The 14,461-nt window shown below is 37.3% G+C and overlaps 1 protein-coding gene across 3 annotated transcripts in view; it reads right to left on the bottom strand.

Moving 5' to 3' along the window:
* Nucleotides 1-14,461, bottom strand: part of ATXN7L1 (ataxin 7 like 1) — a 131,689-nt gene that overhangs the window by 18,536 nt on the left and 98,692 nt on the right. For all 3 annotated transcript variants that reach the window (XM_052789847.1, XM_052789848.1, XM_052789849.1), the window contains exons 6-10: nt 12,409-12,491; nt 11,291-11,547; nt 8,833-9,025; nt 6,271-6,392; nt 2,124-3,078 (exon numbers count right to left, since the gene is read on the bottom strand). In XM_052789847.1, coding sequence (XP_052645807.1) covers nt 2,124-3,078; nt 6,271-6,392; nt 8,833-9,025; nt 11,291-11,547; nt 12,409-12,491 — 1,610 coding nt within the window. The remainder of the gene's footprint in view (nt 1-2,123; nt 3,079-6,270; nt 6,393-8,832; nt 9,026-11,290; nt 11,548-12,408; nt 12,492-14,461) is intronic.

Here is a 14,461-nt window from a genome sequence, read left to right as displayed (position 1 = left end):
TGTGGAATTTTTACTGTGATTGCATTTCTAGAACACAGCAAGTCAAAACAGCACAGCTTAAAAGTGATTTCAAGTATTGTATTCTCCAGAGCTTTAATATTCACATGTAGAGTATGTAATATCCTTTGACCCATATGCTTAAGTGGGTACAAATTTCATTTATTTATAGCACAAATAAACAGTAGGAAATGTCTATTTTGTATTGCATACAATGTGGTATCCTTGTCACAAAGACAATTAGCTGCCAGCCAGACATCTGAAATACAATCAACTCCACTTCACCTCCTATTTTTGATTACTAGTGTAGCTCCAAAGACCAGCAATATTAAGAGGAAAGTGTGACCAACTTTTACATATATACACACACATAGAAGCATGTATACATCTATATATGTAAGCACCTGTACATGTATATAAAAACATTATGTTTAAAAATCTGTATATCATTACAGTCATTACATATATTTAACCTTTTACTTAAGGAAAAAAATATTAGTGTGAATTACATATTTACAAATATTCAGAAAAGACCTCTGATTGGTTCTTTGTGGTTTATTTACTTCCATTACTGTGCAACATGCTGAAATACATCACAAACTGGAATAGGAATGTCCCACAGGAACAGATTTAAATCACTAGGGGAGTCAGAATTTGAACTCAGAACCGCCTGCGTATATCTGTAAGACTTCCTCAGACTGCACTAGCTACAGATACAGTCTATGTACTGTGGAAAGATGATACAATCCATTTCCTACTACTGATGTTTGTACCAAAGTAACAATTTGTACTTACTTTTCCCTCCCATTTGAGATCGTGTATCTCAGGGCAATTTAATCTTTTTGGGCACACACATATTTCAAAAACCAGATGTGTGACAGAATGAAGAATTTACAGCATCCTTCACTGACTTCAGTGACTTAAAGATTAGTTCTGATTGCAGGACAAATTTAAAAGGCTTAAAATAGAAGGACGATACCACTATCCATTTTTAAAAGCCAAACAAGTCACCTCAGTTGCACCTCTGCTGGAAGTAGGAAAGAGAAAATATACCTGCTAAGCCATTATTTGAGACCTTCATTCTGTCTGCTATACCAGTTTTAGAACTCATTTATTCCTTTCTTCCACTCCCGTTCCTGTCTGCTATTACCTATGGATTGCCTTGCCCAAGACCTGACCCTCTCCATTTCCAAATTCCATTTTATGTGCAATATCCTTAGGAAATGAGAGTTTTTGCCTAAGCTACCTTCTCTGGATCTTCTGTGGTATTCTATTTTCTCTGGTTTTGTCTTCCAGATGCCAGGGCCAAGCTTTGTTTTCTGTGTACTGCACAGCACTGGACACGGTAGCAGAATGAAATAGTATACCATTATAAAGATTGTATTGGCAGTTTTCCCACCAAATTTTACTTCACACATACTTTTTTCAGTGAGGCTATGTAAGGACAGAGAAGTCTAGTGACAATTAAGTAAGAGTGTGTAACCTTATCTGTTGCACTGACTTCAATATTCTGAACACATGCATGCTATAAAAGATAACCAAATGTCCACTAAAGGTCATCTGGTTAAGATCTTAATCTCTTAACTTTTACAGTTTCAAACAGGAAACAGCATCTGAGGTCAGGCATCTCAGACTCTCCCCAGGGGAAAGGTAGATGTAAGTGTTTTACATAAGAGAAATGAGGAGACTTGCATAACATTAAGAAATGAATCAGCAACAAGTTTGGGGAAAGAAACAAACAGAAATGCTGACTCTTTTCTTCCTGTTTTAATGACACAATTTATTTCAGAGAGATGAGAATTAAGATAAAAAATTAATTTCTAAAAATTATTTATCCATTCTGGACATTCAATTTTACTTTCAGAGATACAAATGGCTACTTTATTAATCGAATAAAAAAAAATTTCATAAAAATATTTTAAGAAAGTTTTTTTTTTTAATTCTGAAAACATCTTTCTATGATTGCTACAAAACAAATACAAATTTGTTTCTGTATTAACCTAGAAAGTAAGTTGTGTGATGAAAAACAATCTGAAGCAAACATAGTATTTTCTTTTCAGAATGCATGAAATATTTCAAGTAAGTCAGACATGACCTGCAAAAAAATAACTGGAAGAGTCCCTTACCTGCCGAGAGATGGAGCTGCTTGTAGGATCTGGCACCGCAGAAATAAGGTTGGCAGTGCTCTTTCTATGAACACTATTCATACCAGGCATTTTAGTGATTTTACAGGCTTTGCTACTAGAACTAGAGTTTTTACGTTTTTTTCCTTCTGATTTGTCAAAAGAAAGGGGTAGAGAAGACACTGCATTATGTGCTCCCAGGGAGTGGTCCCCTGAGTGGTGCACAAGAGAAGATACAGACAGATTAGAAGAGTCAATACTGCTTACTACCATGCTCATATGTTTCACTGAGTCTGCTGAACTACTTGATAATGAAGTCCGTCCTGAGGGCTCCGATTTGGCACTGAGTGGGCTTGTTCCGTTATTTGTATTGTGCACAGACATACTGTTATAGGAAGATGTAGCCTGATAGGAGTTCAAAGTGGAACTGGGGTTCAGGACACAGTTCTTTTTGTGGGACCCTGAAAATGAAGACGAGGAAGTTGTCTGTAAAGATAACGAGGACGATGACGACGATGATGATGACGACTGCGGCTTTTTCTTTTTGTTACTTGAAGACTCATCACTTCGAGATGACAGGTCTTTCACTTTTGAGGATTTGCTGGTTTTTGTTTTGGATGGCTTGTGGGATGGGGAAGGGATGACTGCTGGCACTGGTGACACAGCTGATGGCGCCTTAAAAGTTGAGTCCATGATACTTAGGCTTGCAGCCACATGAGGAAAAGCTGTAGTGTGTGACATAATGGAATTCGTATCTGATGTTGTCACAAAGGCTGCATTTGATAACATGGCTGATGTCATTATGTAAGAAGAAGAAGTGATTCTTGAACTGATAGGTGTTGAAGGAATATACACCGCACTGGGGTTGCTGAAAGGCTGTAAGACCGATGCTGGAAAAGGAGTGGACACATGCGCTGCTGGAGAAGGCATGGGACTATCTGCCGCAGGAGGAATTTTCCTAAACAGAGAAGAAAAAAAAAAAAAAAAAAAAAGCAGCAGAGAGTTAGATACATAAAAAAATTCCATCTGAACAATGCAGATAGGAAACAATTTCTGGGAAGGACCAACTTATTAAAAAAGGCAAACCTAATTCACTGTAATTTTGATTCCTATTCTACCAGTCACATATATTTTAATATTCACAGTTCAAAATCAGCTCTGCATTCTACAACAGCTTAAAAATGCTTTTACTTGTGATTTTTTTTTTCCCTCTTTTTAAACTTGCAATTCCGTTCTGATGTTCTTTGGGATTTAATACAAACAGCAAAATGCAAACCACATGTGTTTTGATATTGTAAAGATTCAGGAAAGCTGGATTATGAAGTAATATTCCTAAAAATTAATTTTGAAATAAGGCACATTAAATCTGTGAAGGCATTGGAGACCTAACAGAAGATGATTAGGTAAAGAACTATGCAGCGTAATTTTCTCTATAAAATTCTGTTATGGCACATGAGCCCTAAACTGTGTAACTCAGTTAAACCAGAACTGAGCTCCACTTCAGCACAAGTGCCCCATGCAGCAACTAAGTACAGCGTTACAATTTAATCACTTTATTACAAATTTAATTTCCATTATTCCTCTCCTATTTTACCAAACAATTAAAAAATGCAAATTAAATGCCTGATGGTGGGATCTACAAACATTCTAATCACTATGTTTCATTCATTGCATATGTTTTGCTTGAAAGTTCAAGTTGTGGAACAGTTTCAATATCAACCTAAACTCACAGGTTAGATTTGATGAGGGTAGTAAATGAGCCAGTTTGGGGGGTTGTGAAGCACTTAATCACTGAGCTTAAAGAGGAAAGGAGGAAAGCTCATCCCTTTCCAAATGCAGTGCTATTCCCAACAGCTCATTTGGGAGCTGGTTAGATGGGATTAACTAGGTAAGTTACTGATTAATTTCACTGATATTGAAAAATTGACAAAATATTAAACAGTGCTTGATAAGCTTTATAACTAGTTGAATACTATTCTGAGAATATGATCTAGTAATATTACCTGTGAAATTAGTAGAATGCATTCAAATTCCTTTCTATTCAGCCATCATCTTCTATTATTTTATCTAGTCCAGTGTTAACAAAGAACCAGACTTCCATAATGTCTCTTGGAAAATTATCATGTGAGCTTTTCTCATTATTTAGACTAAAATTTAATTCACAGTTTAATCCTATTTCTCTTTGTTAAGAAGCTGTACATCACCATAACTCTGCCCTTGTTATCCTCACTACTGACACCTTTTCAGTTTTTAAAGGCTTACTCTTGCCCTCAAAAAAGTATGATAAAAGAGCAGCACTGGCTGTGCTGTTTTATCATAAATGAAATCCTAATTACAAGTGTTCTCTCCTGGTATTCTTCCTATGGAGACTCTCAGACAGAACACTGTTTATGGTACAATTACATAAGGGATTACATACAGTCCATGCTGCCAGAAGTGAGGAAGTCCTACTGCCTGTGACTTGCTACGCAAACAAAGCTGCTTCTCAGATCCATTCCTCAGGTTTTTTTTTAAAGAAGGGCCAATAATTCTTACCCACCTTTGTAAGATACTTTGAGAACAAGGGATAAAAAGTACTTTGTAAATGTTATTATTGTTCTCGACATATGGCCTTGCATCCCTTTACCCTTTATCTCAACTGGATGAGCCACAGCTACAGAGCTGCACTAGCGCTGGTTATAAAAGAACAGCTTTACGCATACCCCTGCTTGGGGAAGACAGGAAAAGATCAGTCCAGAGGAGGGTTGAGGACAGTAGAAGAATACAATAGGGGTTAAGCACTGTGAGCTTCCTGTGTTATACAGACAAGTAAGTATGGATGGAATTTATTAAAATATTAGAGATTACAGAAAACAGCTAGAATTTGGGAAAACATTTACAATTGGATTTAGTAGGAGCAGGATGAGGCCTGTTTATTTCTTGTATCATATAGCTACTACAGAGGTTATTTTTGTTTTTCATGATAGTAGTGATACTAGTGACACATTTTCTTAGATGCCTGAGTATCTTTTCTCCTGACAAACAAAGTCAATAGATAACAAGTTTTAATCTTCCTATTTAAGGAAACCAAATTAGTTTTATTTGTGGAAGGCAAGAAACACTAGTTAAGAGCCAAATTGACAAAGTAGAAGAGAGGAACCCCTTGCAGATCAAACATGATCTGCCTCTAAACAGACATGAAACTGGCCCTTTTACGGCAAACCCAACCATTTCCAAACTATGTCTCCCAGCACAGTAGCACTGTTACCATCAAGTTACCAGGTTAGTCAGACAAGCCAAGCTTTAGTGTTTCAAAAAAATATTTAAATAAAAATCAAACCTTGTTTATCTAATGGCTGGCATCCAATGAATATAACACAGTCCTGATAATAAACAGTGACATGAAACACTGCACTTTAGTGTCATTACATTGGAAGAAGAATGCATATTCTGTAGCAGAATACCCCCCAAAAAATCAATCCTATCTGCAGATGCCATGAGCTGTTCAAGTATTTTTTTTTTTTTAAAGAATTAGCATCTTTTTTAGAAGTGCAGTCTATTTTAATGTATCTATGTAGCCAAAGCGTATAGTGCTTGGAACTTGCATACGTGATATAGAGGTGCTTCAATAGTGAGTAATAATCAGAATTTTAAGACCCCAAAGCCAGTAAGGGCACTATGGACTAAAAAACTATCATATTCCATCTTACGCACAGGCAATGTATACCAAGTTCCTTATCTTACAACACATGAGTCTTAAAGAGCAAAGTCTGAATGGGCGATACGGGCGCATGATACAGGTATAAAAATCTAGGTAAAATCTAACCTGTGTGTTATAAAATGATATGATACCAAAACATATCTCCAAATCCAGAAAACACTGAGTTTTAATGCTTTTAAGTAATGTTAACAGAACTACTGAATTATTCCTCCCCAGATTCAGAGGGACTAAAAAAAAAGTCCAAAATCTGGAAGAAGTTTACATCAGAATAGGAGATTGTCCTGTTGTGCTGCATATTCCTTAACAGAGAAGAGAAAATTTGGACTCGTATTACTGCTATGCCTTAATACAGAAGTAATTTTACAAACGCTTCCCATGGAGTGTTTAATTTAGAAGTTTCACAGAATTAAAAATGTTAAAGTACCCACCAAGTGTAAAAATCCCACTTACTTCCACATCTGTGAGTTCAAGTGTTTTTCTACCATGGAGTTTAGTGCGAATCGAAAATGGTCCCATCTTCGGTCAAAGACGTAGTACCCTCTTCCCATTAAGCGACTGCCATATGAGCAAAACTGAAAGAAAAGATATTTCAACATTTTTTATAAAAAAATGTTTCTGCATTATAAAATAATTGTAATTTATATATCAAGGAACCTTTGTAATTTGTATCATGCATATGAAACACCTTTAAAAAGGTGTTTTTCACTATCTGCAGCATAAATACTTTTTGCATGATATATGAAATATGTGCATAATGTTTCATTTTAGTGTAAAGCATACTTCATACTTCACTAACAAGTCAGTTTACTATCAGGTACCTATGTCTGACAGGGAAAGAATATAAATGCTGAGGTACTGCTAAGGAAGCAATTCTGGCTAATAATACTGCCTCAGAAAGGCAGTTACACCGTTCTGTGCACATTAAATCACGTAATCGTGTAACAGGAATAAAAATAACTGAAGAGGAAAAAGGTGCAATGGGAGCATCTTTAGTATCTATTTAATAAACAAACAAACCAGTGACATTTTAGTAAAAAAATAAATTATTGTCCATGGCACCTGCGCTACAACAGAACACCGGATACACTCTTCACAGTGTATGAAAATCATCTAGAGGAGTAGTAAATATTTTGAGAATTCTGCAGAGCTCAGGAGTATTTGCACCACTTCCTCTGGAGCACATCCTGAAAAGTCCTACTACACTGAAATGGTATGATCGGGAATCTACCCTTTCTTCAGTTCAGTCTTACTGATCTCACATTACGTAGAGAACTGCCGCAACACCTATTTGTGGGAGAGAAACCTGTTATAAATCATCCTCAGAAAACAAGACAACTCTTCATCATGCAGGGACCAAGTCACACAAATTCTGGCTGAGAGCAGAAGCTACTGATGCAGTAGAAAAGCATCTGTTTAAAATCCTTTTCAGCTTAATGGACAGCAAGTGGTGACTGTAACTGTTCATCTTAAGTCTGTTTCATGACAAGGTTAAACAGGTTAATTAAAACCACACCTAAGTTGATAAACTAGCCTCACCTCCCAGTGACACAGATCAGTTACCACTAAGAGGTAGTTTAAGAACCTGCTGCCTTTTCCCTGTCAACTACTAAGGCCTAGCTGGGAAAGGGACTTTGTAAGGAAAACAGTCTACTTCAATACGAAATTTAGCAAGTTAGCATGAACTGTGCTGAAGGCAATTTAAACCATTTTTTCTGACTTCACGTTGATATGGACTAAGAACAGTTGCACTATCAGTAACTGCTTCAGCTGAGAGATGCTAAGATTTCAAAGAACAGATGAGTCAGTGGGATTTGCCTTGGTACAAAACTAGGATCCCAAAACAAAATGGCTATTGACAGCCATGCCTCACTCATGATGCCTGTACAAGAACTGGCTGCACTTAGATTATTTTTTAAACTGTGTGGAGGAGGCACATGCAGTGAGCCTTTAGTTTTTAATTCACAGAGAAGCAGTCAGCAAAAACAAAGTAGAATACAAGAGTACCAATGAAGCAGGAGGTTCCTGCATTTCATAGTATTATATGGACTATAATAATTCTTATTCTCTGTGTAAGAACCAAATACAGAATTTCATCTGACAGTCATTTTGTGTTCAGCTCATACATCTTCCTGATGTCTGACAATAACAAGTTCTCCTTTGCTCTAGGGAACATAAACGATGCTACAGTTATCACAGTGTTGGTTTTATTCTGCCTATCATATGGAAAACACACAAGCAAAGTCTTCATTAATTTTATTCCTTGGCTCAATTTTGATGAGAACCAACTGCTTACAAGTTCAAGAGTTCTCCCATTGCTTCTTGGTTTGTACAGTGTAAACAAATTCACACCGCAGAGATAACGCCACAAGGCAGCTCTTACTACTTACAGTGAAGTTTCTCAGTAACATGGGAGAAAGACAAAAACAGCTGCCAGAGAAGCACATACTTAAGCCACCACCAGAGCAGATGGGCTACGCCGTGCTCTAGACTTTCCATTTTTAGATGAATGAAGCAAGTCCATATACACTCACATAAATGATATTTAATTACTGCTTCAAACCAGACTACAAAAATAAACAAAGCACTGTAATAGCCCTTTGCTGCCATATGATTTTCAGAGCTATAACCAATTGCAAGGTACAGTTTCCTAAGAACTATGACAACAAAGAGATTATCTGTTCATGTCACATTTAAAACAATGCAACTTTCCTCAGTTTAGCAGAATTACACCTGAGCTTGCACCTCTACTGAGAGGAAAATCTAAAACTAGAACTTCTGATTTTCTGCTGCTCATCTTTTCCTGCAACCTGTTTGTCACATGCACTGACCAGTCTTCTCCTCCTACCTTATCTCACCCATGCCATTTTCTGTTAAATGTATTTGTTCTCTTTAGAATACAGTTTTCAGAATGTAAGGTACTTATTCCTTACATTTTTACTAAATTACTTCTTTTTTCTCCCCTCTCCAATTACATAAGAATAATGGCAAGGCATGCCAGAGACAGACACATACCCCAAGAGGTCTGGGATGGTGTCCAGAAAAATGACAGTCTAATTTCTCAGATTCTTCAGCTCCATCCACTTCTCCTTCGTCACTGGACAATCTGCTTGTTAAATCTCCTCCCATGGAAGGCAGTGGCAGTTCTGGTACATACCCACTGTGGTTTGAAGAACTGTTGCTGTTTATGCTATTTGCAGATGACGGTCTAGAGGGAGAATATACATTTAAATTCATCAGTGTTCAAAGGCTCTGTAAACCTACCTGCCGGAGTCAAGCATCAAAGTAAATTATACCAGAAATGATCACATAATGAAGGACAGCAAAAGATACAGAACAGCTGACATTTGGTCTTGTCAGAAATATATCACGGGTTATCATCATGTTAGCAGAAGTGCCTTTGTATTGCCTGAAATTTTAAATTTGCCATGAAGTTGCATTTCGGATCTTGAGAGAGGCAAAGTACATTAAAAATGCAAACAAAAATCAGATGTGTAAAATCTTCTTACACTGCACCATTACTCTACTTGCTTAATCCCAAGGGTCCAGTTATGAAATTTTATTTCATACCACAACCCTACTCAAATTAGTGTACTAAATATAGTAAGTGTTTTGCTGACATCCTCTACAGCTAGATTAGTAAGGGAAGTAACTGGGAGGACCTCTTACAGCATGTAGGTTTTCTTCACCTTTGTCTAAAATCCAATAAAACAAAGTGGGAATGCCTTTGCACCACACGGCATGATGGTGCCTTGCCTTTCAAAAGTAGCTTGGAAACAAATTAGATTAGAAGCGGGGGTGGAAAAGGATTCTTAATTACAGTCTGTGCAACCAAGTACGTATGTGGACCACTGAGGTTGGAGGAGATGTCCACGTTGAGCAAAATCTGAAGAAGATCATCTTCAGTCTCATGAATTTATGCCATCAGGACAGAGCAGTCACTAAGACTGTCGATAGGTGCCCTCTTCTGAACTGAGCAGGGATTGCTCACCGATGTCTATCAGCTAGAAATAACTGCTGCAGTTGCTGTTGCAAGGGATAGATTGTGCGAGTGCTCCTTAGCCCTCAGGAAAAGTCAGCCAGGTCAAGCCAAGTCAGCACCAGTGAAACCAGCAAGCTTTGCCTCAGCAGAGCAGGGAGCACTCAACCTCTTGAAGCAGCAGAGCTGGAGGTAGCAAGGCTTTCCTCTGGCACGGCTGCTTGCAAAAACAGACAGGATGACAGAACAGAGGCACTGCAGCAGAAACAGAAGTGTAGATTGTACAAACGCAACGTATGACTGCTAAAATCATCCTCCTCATGTACCACTACCTTTGCAACTTCTTTAGCTGACTGTCACTGAATTGCATTCCAGTTTTGCTTCTTTGACTATAATACCTACCAAAACCAATGTATGCCTGTCCCTCTGTGCTTCTCTCTATGTAAGGACTGTGTAAGGTCACTCCTTTTACAAGAATTATGCAGACTTGTCACCAATTTATCTATGGGTATTCTTTTGTTGTCCTTTCACTCAAACCCTGTAAGGCCCACCTCTACCACTGTATGAATAAAATTTCATTATGGCTTGATGAACACACAGAAAACATTGGAAATGGCTGTCTCTGTAAGACTTGAGATAGCAAATACAAGTATCTCTTTGCAATAGGGACTATCAGTACAAAAGCCCCCAAATGGGCACCGAATCCTGAGCAACGCTTCTGCAAAGAAAAGAAATATGAAACAATATGAACAAAACCAACTAGTTCAGTTCTATCTACTCCAGCCAAAACTAGTACCAAAAAAACCCCCAAACAAAAAAAACATATGGGAAGTTTACCAGAGGACAATTAGAATTCAGTAGGATCCAATACCTCATACTAGTTTTTCTAAAGGGATGTCTTTAGATGTTTGCATTGTCTTTCTGAAGACTGTTTTTGTCCTTTCTAAGAAACATCTTCAAAATGAGAAAAAGACATGCTATGGATAGTTGCAAATCAATAGTTTTAAGAACTAGCTGCTTACATTGTCATTTACACTAAATTACACCTTTTTTTACAAGACATTCCAGTGATGTAATTGGTGAAGTATTTGCAAAGAAAAATTCTACATAAATGTGCAGAATTTCACCACTGATACCTACCCTGATTCATGTAGACTTTTATTCCCAAATGTGCCAGAATTACTTGAATGTAAACTTTCCTAATTATTACTGACCATTTTAGCCAAAAAATGCAGTTATTCTGCAATTCTGAGCTGAGGGTGGACACCACTCCTTACCTCATTCCCAATCAGACCACAGGCTACCATGGACAGATTTAGGTTAATATAAGCATAGTCTATCTTCTACTGCCAGCACAAACTCTTATATTAATATGTTTTATCACGCAATAGCCTAAAGAAGTACCGAATGCTTATAAAATAAGCTGTATGAAAGACTATGACATTTCTTACAGCACCTTCAGAATGCAACATTCCACACTGGAGAATTGCTTACCTTGGAAGTACAGAATTTGGTGGTCTAGATTTTGCAGGAGATGTTACTTTAGATTCTTGTCCAGAGTTCACTGAAGATCCTGACAGAGAGTCTTGTGCTGGTGTGGGCTGGCTCTGATAGCTTTCTCTTGCAGATGGTGGATGCTCTTTGTCTTTTGCAACTTCTTTTTCCCTGGATCGAGCTTTGTGTTCAGCTAGAAGGATGTCAAACTGTTTTTTACGGCCTGGAACTGCTCGTCGATGATTAAGTGAATGAGTCTAAAAATAGGGTGGTTAAAAAGCATTTGTGTGTGCGTGACATTGTTTATGAGTCCTCTATACTTCCGATACACTACAACTCTAAAAGATACAATCTACTTCAAACAACTTAAGCCACAGTTATGGAAATAAAGCTGTTATTCCATATTATCTTTGATAATTTATGAAGTCATTCTTAAGAAATGCCAACATCAAGGCTAAAATTACTTTTTGCAACAATTTTCATGTAATAGCCTATTGACTTACCTTTTCCAAGACAGAAAATATAATTCTAATAATTTTAAAATATTAAGAAGTAACATCATTGTAGCTCTTAACTTACAATGAAAAATTGATTTCATTGGATTGAAAAATGTGAATACATTTCAAAGCGAATTTAACTGATCATCTCTACTGACAGGCAGCACATACCCATACAATGTTCGTTATAAATGTCTTTCTTACATTGCTGCTACTTTTTGACATGAGACTTATTACTATCACAAGGGCAGCATCCAAGTAATTTATTATACAAAAATCATCTTATTTTTTTTACTAAGAAATGATGATACTTCAACATTGTTGCACACATGAACCAAAAAAGGAGCATTTAAAGTAACACTTGTGCTTCTAAATGAAACATTAATGCTTTTTGCATAACAAAATGGCAAGGAAAAAAAAAATCTTTTTAGAAATATCAGTGGAATAATGCAGATGCTCTGATTCAAAGAAACAGAATTACTCAAAAGAATTACCTGAAGACAGCGTCTGAATACCATACCCATTGTCTGTAAGACAGGAGCAGGTATGACCTCTCAAACTACTGTGGTAGGATTTAAACTATAACAAAGCATCTGATATTTTATCTTCTAAGAAAAATACCTTGCAGGTGAGCGATCTTGTGCAAGGTTTCTTTGTTTCAGGATCCAGTACTCCACAGTGTTTATTTGGGTCAAATTCTCTTTCTGTTTGATGGGGGAGGGGGTAGGTAGAAAAAAGAGAAAAAATAGATTATTACAGAAATTTTAACCAGAGTAGTTATAATTTTTGCTTGATAGAACTTAATTCAACCAAGCTCAGCCTGAACCACTGATCCCAACCCCAGCACGTGCATCACTCGTACAGTTGTGCATTTTTTTTTGTCCTTACATGTTTCAAACTATTTAGAGCAGGATTTCAGTCACAGACTTCATAGAAATAAGTCTGCTTACAGAGCTGCACTCAGCCAAGTGGCCCAAACACAGGACCAAGCCAGATACCCACGAGTTCAATTCCCTCTCTTATGCTGGCTGCCTCTGAGGCCGTGAAATTCAGCATTTGCAAATCTAGCTTCTGAGTTTGGCTAAGACACATATAGACTAAATATTACAAGTGCTTTGAACACCATTTCTTTGACATACTCGGAAACTCTGAAAAACAACTTGTGGTGTCTCAAAAGCAAATACGAGATTACTAGTGGCATTTTAAAAACAAAATTCATCTAAATCTGTCCCCTAAATCTGTGTAAAAATAATGTGCATGTTAGTTCTTATTTCCCTAAGTGAAGGGAGGCATGGAGTTTAAAGTTTGCAGAGATTATTAAAAAAAGGCATTTACATGAGTTCTACTAATGATTAACATTAAAAGTGCATTAATATTTAATATGCTGCATTTGCATATTTCACTTTCATTAATATTTTAGTATTTATGTACCACAGATAGCATCACCTCCTTTAGGTTATGTTAATATAATTTCAGGGTTTGCACTGCAGAGCTGTATCAAAACTATGGACATATGCTTTTTAGTTTATGCCACCAAAAAAATCTACCATTATCTTTATATACCTTGACATTGTATGTTTTAATTGGCAGACTGGTTTGCTTTTGTTTGATAGTGGAATATAAACTATTTGCCAAAGCCTATTTTAACTATACAGTGGTGTTACATTCAGATATAATAAACATCCTGTACTCAAATACAACATTTAATCTGAGCATCTAAAAATTCTTTATAAACAAACAAATCAGAGCTAAGATGAAGACAGCAGTTCACAGCTATATTACAATGTTATGACAGCATCACAGCAAGAACAGCTTTATGTTCTTCTACGGAAGAAGAAACGTGATGCCAAGTAGCCTACATCAGACAAGAACTGTCATCCAGATATCACAATTATTAGCAGTTTTATGTATTCTGCTATATGGACTTAAAAATGATAAAGGAAACATTAAATGGTTATGTTATTGACCTATTAGCAGAGACATACCAAAAAGTGAGCTTGGAAAAAACAGCTGGCACTTATTTTTGGTGACATCTACAAAGGGATTGAAATCTATCACAAGTAGTTATAGTTTCTGTGGTCTTTACAGCACAACGGAAACAGAAAAGTAGCTGTGTATGACTAAATATATGTCGTGGTTTAACCCCAGCCAGCAACTAAACACCACGCAGCCGCTCACTCACTCCCCCCCACTCAGTGGGATGGGGGAGAAAATCGGGAAAAGAAGCAAAACCCGTGGGTTGAGATAAGAACGGTTTAATAGAACAGAAAAGAAGAAACTAATAATGATAATGATAACACTAATAAAATGACAACAGCAATAATGAAAGGATTGGAATGTACAAATGATGCACAGTGCAATTGCTCACCACCCGCCGACCGACACCCAGCCAGTCCCCGAGCGGTGAATCCCTGCCCCCCCCCACTTCCCCGTTCCTAAACTGGATGGGACGTCACATGGTATGGAATACACCGTTGGCCAGTTTGGGTCAGGTGCCCTGGCTGTGTCCTGTGCCAACTTCTTGTGCCCCTCCAGCTTTCTCACTGGCTGGGCATGAGAAGCTGAAAAATCCTTGACATTAGTCTAAACACTACTGAGCAACAACTGAAAACATCAGTGTTATCAACATTCTTCACATACTGAACTCAAAACATAGCACTGTACCAGCTACTAG

This window comes from Harpia harpyja, chromosome 6 (genome assembly GCF_026419915.1).
Source record: "Harpia harpyja isolate bHarHar1 chromosome 6, bHarHar1 primary haplotype, whole genome shotgun sequence".
Taxonomy (NCBI): Eukaryota; Metazoa; Chordata; class Aves; order Accipitriformes; family Accipitridae; genus Harpia; species Harpia harpyja.
The sequence above is the reverse complement of the archived record's forward strand: the minus strand, read 5'-3'. Positions and strand labels throughout refer to the sequence as shown.